The 5362-nt window shown below is 45.1% G+C and overlaps 1 protein-coding gene across 1 annotated transcript; it reads right to left on the reverse strand.

The window, feature by feature from the left end:
- Window positions 1–3679: 3679 nt before the first annotated feature.
- LOC109201818 (synembryn-A-like) lies at window positions 3680–4777 on the reverse strand. The gene is made up of 2 exons (XM_019357471.2): window positions 4148–4777; window positions 3680–4062 (listed from the first exon to the last, which is right to left on the reverse strand). Exons 1-2 carry the CDS (start codon window positions 4339–4341, stop codon window positions 3915–3917), a joined length of 342 nt encoding a protein of 113 aa, XP_019213016.1. The 5' UTR covers window positions 4342–4777; the 3' UTR covers window positions 3680–3914.
- Window positions 4778–5362: the final 585 nt, after the last annotated feature.

The raw sequence follows: 5362 nt of genomic DNA on the forward strand, positions 1-5362 counted from the left end.
ATTAGAGCGATTAGAACATGCTGTAGGTATTACAGGTACTGCGCTGCAGTGGTTTGTATCATATCTATCTAATAGACTCCAATTTGTACATGTAAATGGAGAGTCCTCTTCACACACTAAGGTCAATTATGGTGTTCCACAGGGTTCAGTGCTAGGACCAATTCTGTTTACATTATACATGCTTCCCTTAGGCAGCATCATTAGAAGACATAGCATAACTTTTCACTGCTATGCAGATGACACGCAGCTCTATCTATCCATGAAGCCAGGTAACACACACCAATTAGTTAAACTGCAGGAATGTCTTAAAGACATAAAGACCTGGATGGCCGCTAACTTTCTGCTTCTTAATTCAGATCAAACTGAGGTTATTGTACTCGGCCCTGAAAATCTTAGAAATATGGTATCTAACCAGATTCTTACTCTGGATGGCATTACCTTGGCCTCCAGTAACACTGTGAGGAACCTTGGAGTCATTTTTGACCAGGACATGTCCTTCAACGCACATATTAAACAAATATGTAAGACTGCTTTCTTCCATTTGTGCAACATCTCTAAAGTTAGAAATATCCTGTCTCAGAGTGACGCTGAAAAACTAGTTCATGCATTTATTACTTCCAGGCTGGACTACTGTAATTCACTATTATCAGGATGTCCTAAAAACTCCCTGAAAAGCCTTCAGCTGATCCAAAATGCTGCAGCAAGAGTCCTGACAGGGACTAGAAAGAGAGAGCAGATTTCTCCTGTTTTGGCTTCCCTTCATTGGCTTCCTGTTTAATCCAGAATTCAAAATCCTGCTCCTCACATACAAGGTCTTAAATAATCAGGCCCCACCTGATCTTAATGACCTTGTAGTACCATATCACCCTATTAGAGCTATTCACTCTCGCTCTGCAGGCCTACTTGTTGTTCCTAGAGTATTTAAAAGTAGAATGGGAGGCAGAGCCTTCAGTTTTCAGGCCCCTCTTCTGTGGAACCAGCTTCCAGTTTGGATTCAGGAGACAGACACTATCTCTACTTTCAAGATTAGGCTTCAAACTTTCCTTTTTGCTAAAGCATATAGTTAGGGCTGGACCAGGTGACCCTGAATCCTCCCTTAGTTATGCTGCAATAGACGTAGGCTGCTGGGGATTCCCATGATGCATTGAGTTTTTCCTTTCCAGTCACCTTTCTCACTCACTATGTGTTAATAGACAGATGGCCCCGCCCCTCCCTGAGCCTGGTTCTGCCGGAGGTTTCTTCCTGTTAAAAGGGAGTTTTTCCTTCCTACTGTCGCCAAAGTACTTGCTCATAGGGGGTCATATGATTGTTGGGGTTTTTTCTGTATTTATTATTGTGCGATTTACTGTACAATATAAAGCGCCTTGAGGCGACTTTTGTTATGATTTGGCGCTATATAAATAAGAAGAGTTTGCAAGAGTTTGGTTCGCATTGCCGGCAATAAGTCGGACTCGTTCTCGGTGGGTGATGGGCTCCGCCAGGGCTGCCCTTTGTCACCGGTTCTGTTCATAATTTTTATGGACAGGATTTCTAGGCGCAGCCAAGTGGCGGAGGGCTTTCACTTCGGTGGCCTCAGAATCTCATCTCTGCTTTTTGCGGATGATGTGGTTCTGTTGGCTTCATCAGGTGAAGGCCTCCAGCTCGCACTGGAGCGGTTTGCAGCCGAGTGTGAAGCAGCGGGAATGAGGATCAGCACCTCCAAATCTGAGGCCATGGTTCTCAGCCGGAAAAGGGTGGAGTGCCCACTCCGGGTCGGGGATGAGTTCCTGCCCCAAGTGGAGGAGTTCAAGTATCTCGGGGTCTTGTTCGCGAGTGATGGGAGAAGGGAGCCGGAGATCGACAGACGGATTGGTGCTGCGGCTGCAGTGATGCGGACGCTGCACCGGTCCGTCGTGGTGAAGAGGGAGCTGAGTGTAAAAGCGAAGCCCTCAATTTACCGGTCGATCTACGTCCCTACCCTCACCTATGGCCACGAGCTGTGGGTAGTGACCGAAAGAACGAGATCGCGGATACAAGCGGCAGAAATGAGCTTCCTCCGAAGGGTGGCTGGCCTCTCCCTTAGAGATAGGGTGAGAAGTTCGGCCATCCGGGAGGGGCTCAGAGTAGAGCCGCTGCTCCTCCACATCGAAAGGAGCCAGTTGAGGTGGTTCGGGCATCTGACAAGGACGCCTCCTGGGCGCCTCCTGGGTGAGGTGTTCCGGGCATGTCCCACCGGGAGGAGGCCCCGGGGCAGACCCAGGACACGCTGGAGAGATTATATCTCTCGGCTGGCCTGGGAACGCCTTGGTATTCCCCCGGATAAGCTGGAGGAGGTGGCTGGGGAGAGGGAGGTCTGGGCTTCTCTGCTTAGGCTGCTGCCCCCGCGACCCGGCCTCGGATAAAGCGGATGAAGATGGATGGATGGATGGATAAATAAAATTGAATTGAATTGAATTGAATCTCTCCACGCCATCACCATCAGGGAGCACAAACTGCTGTTCTGCCAGCATATGGATAACATAGCAGGAAATCCCAGCAAGTTCATTCTGTTCATCTGGACGTTTTCAGTGGAAGAAATGTTTTATCTAAGTGACTTCTTTAGGCTCACTCACAGAGAGTTGGTGAATACCTGCATAAAGTGAACCAACTCATTTAGTTAACGACAAAAGGGGACCACATGCACCTAAAGTAACCAGCACCAACCTGGCATTTCTTTCCCCTAAGTTAGATGGATGGATGGAAGTTAAATGACTACAAACATAAAAGCCACTGTTGGGTCTGTTCCCACAAACCCGATAGTTCTAGAGACTTATTCATCATGAAAGAAAACAAGACAGCCAGCGATCGATCGATTACTTGCGCAAGGGAGGCCTCATCTGTGTCCAGCACGAAAATGACCCCGACGATGGCCTCCTCTCGCTGCCTTTTATTGAGAGACAGTTCACACAAAACACAGCAAAGCAACGCCCACATGGTTCTAAGGCATTGTATGTATATGTGTGAACTTTTATATGTAAGTAGGAATGTGTGTGTGTGTGTGTGTGTGTGTGTGTGTGTGTGTTTTGGGGGTGCGTTTGTGTGACCTCCTGCTGACCAAAGGGCCATAAAAGCAGGAAGCTTACAACACAAGAAACAGATCTCTCAGATAGGATGTATCTACAATAAAACCTCCCCCAGCACAAAGTGGTTAGAGGTGCTCAGGATCAAAGGAATGGCTTTGATAATACTGCTTGAACTAAGACTGTACAAAGTTAAGAAACACAATGGCAACATTCAACAATTAGACCTAACAGCCACTAGTTCCCTGACACACAGTGTCAATTGTACTGATATCAACAACTGTAAGACTAAGCTACCTGAGACATTGCATTGAATTATTATTTATATCTTAATTTTTTCACCTGACTGATTTTACCTCAGATATTCTGCTTTTCCTTTTAGTAGATCAAAGCAGCTCGTGCTGTTTCTGCTACTTCCATTTTGATTCCAAGAAGAAGAAGCATGTTTCAAAGAAGAGATGTTTATTAACCCTTATAACAAAATCCACAACAGTTTGTTGCTTTCTGAGGTTAGTTCATAGACTGCAGACTGTTAGACTAGCTGGATAGCATTAGCAACCTGCTAGCTGCAAATGTGCACTTCTGAATGCAGTCTATGAACTAACCTCAGCTAATGCCAGATAACAATGTTAGCTCGTTGGCGAGTAGCCTTCAGTAATAGTACATTCATGTAGTTGTAAAAAGCATGATAATATTATGTAATCCAGAGTACTTAGAATACATTACTCACATTGAGTAACTTAATGGAATACATTACAAACTACATTTTGGGGCATGTATCCTGTAATCTGTAGTGGAGTACATTTCAAAAGTAACCTTCCCAACACTGTATATATGTGTGTTAGCATCTCTGCCTCGCTCTTTGTTTCCATCATCCTACTCCATCTGACTGTCTTTGCCCCCCTCTGGCATGAGATTCAATTCTTCCTCTTCCTCTTCTTCCAGCGTGCAGTCACTCATTTGGCCCCAAAGTGGAGCCAGTCTGCCCTCAGCTGTCACACCCATTGGCTGGATGATTTGGTCACTGGGTAAGAAACAGTATATACGTTATTATAGATGAAAGCTTCTCTTTAACAATACTGTGTGTTCTGCATTTTTAACACACTCACCGTGACAGTCTGTTGATCATACTAATGAGGTGACGTGCCTCCTCTTCTTTCTCTTCGTCCGTCATGCCCTCCATTGGATCAGGCTGGTCTGCTTCTACCCGGCCAGTCACCAGGTTAATCTTGGCTTTGGCCTCTCGGTACTCTTCTGTGTCTGAGTCTGAGTCGCTGGAGTACTGGCTGTTACTAGAACTCATTCTACCATTAAGCAGTCCCCGAGCTGCCAACAGCCCTGCAGCATTGCCATATCCAGTATATTTGACAAATCGGCTGACTGTGAAGGGAACACAGAAGAAAGTGTTTCCATATGAAATAATTCCCTACTGTGCAGTGAGTGTTTCCAGGTATATTTCTGAAACGTGTTTTATCTTTTGTCATATTTATTTATTTCTTTTTAATTCATATTTCAATTCTAAAATGCTCCCTTGTTTTGTGTTTCTTCTATTATTAGTGTTTGGATTCCTGGGTCCTCTCCAGCCTTCGTTGTCCCTGTGAGTGCCAACAATAAAGCTGCCCTTTGAGCTACTTTCTTTATATTCGGTCCTAAACCTGCCCGCCGCACAGCACATTGACAGTATGCTTTATTAGGTGTTAATAGGTGTTAACAGAAGAGTGGAAGTGAAAGACATAATTGAAAAATGAATAGAATAGCCTTTATTGTCATTGTACAGGGTACAACGAAATTGGAGTGCCACTCCCTTGGTGCAAAATGCAATAATAAATATAAATGTAAAATATAAAAGACACAATAATAAAACGTAAGTACTCAACAAAAGTAAGTATGATATTTACAGGATAGCAGCATAATATAATGACAGTGACAGTATGGTATGGCTAAGCAGGTTCAATTGTTTTTGTGCTTATTTGCAACGGTGATAGCTCTGGGAAAGAAGCTATCCCTGAATCTGTTTGTCCTGGTTTTATGTGACCTGTATCGTCGGCCTGACGGTAATAGTTCAAACAGTTGATTGCTGGGGTGAGAGTAGTCCTTGATGATATTGCCAGCTCTGCTGAGGTACCGAGAGTTTGCAATGACCTCCAGGCTGGGCAGAGAGCAGCCAGTGATCTTCTGGGCTGTGTTGATGACCCTCTGCAGTGCTTTCCTGTCTGCAGCTGAGCACCCTGCATACCATGTTGTTATGCCGTACGTTAGGATGCTCTCTATGGTGGCTCTGTAGAATGTCACCAGCAGCCTCTCCTCCAGGTTGTTCCTCCTGA

This window comes from Oreochromis niloticus, linkage group LG4 (assembly GCF_001858045.2).
Source record: "Oreochromis niloticus isolate F11D_XX linkage group LG4, O_niloticus_UMD_NMBU, whole genome shotgun sequence".
Classification (NCBI taxonomy): domain Eukaryota; kingdom Metazoa; phylum Chordata; class Actinopteri; order Cichliformes; family Cichlidae; genus Oreochromis; species Oreochromis niloticus.

What these genes read in the sequence shown, in the direction of transcription:
- LOC109201818 (XM_019357471.2), bottom strand. Translation starts at nt 4,341, where the DNA reads ATGAGTTCTAGTAACAGCCAGTACTCCAGCGACTCAGACTCAGACACA. An exon ending in ATGATCAACAGACTGTCACG is followed by an intron (nt 4,063 to 4,147) that starts GTGAGTGTGTTA and finishes TTTCTTACCCAG; the next exon opens with TGACCAAATCATCCAGCCAA.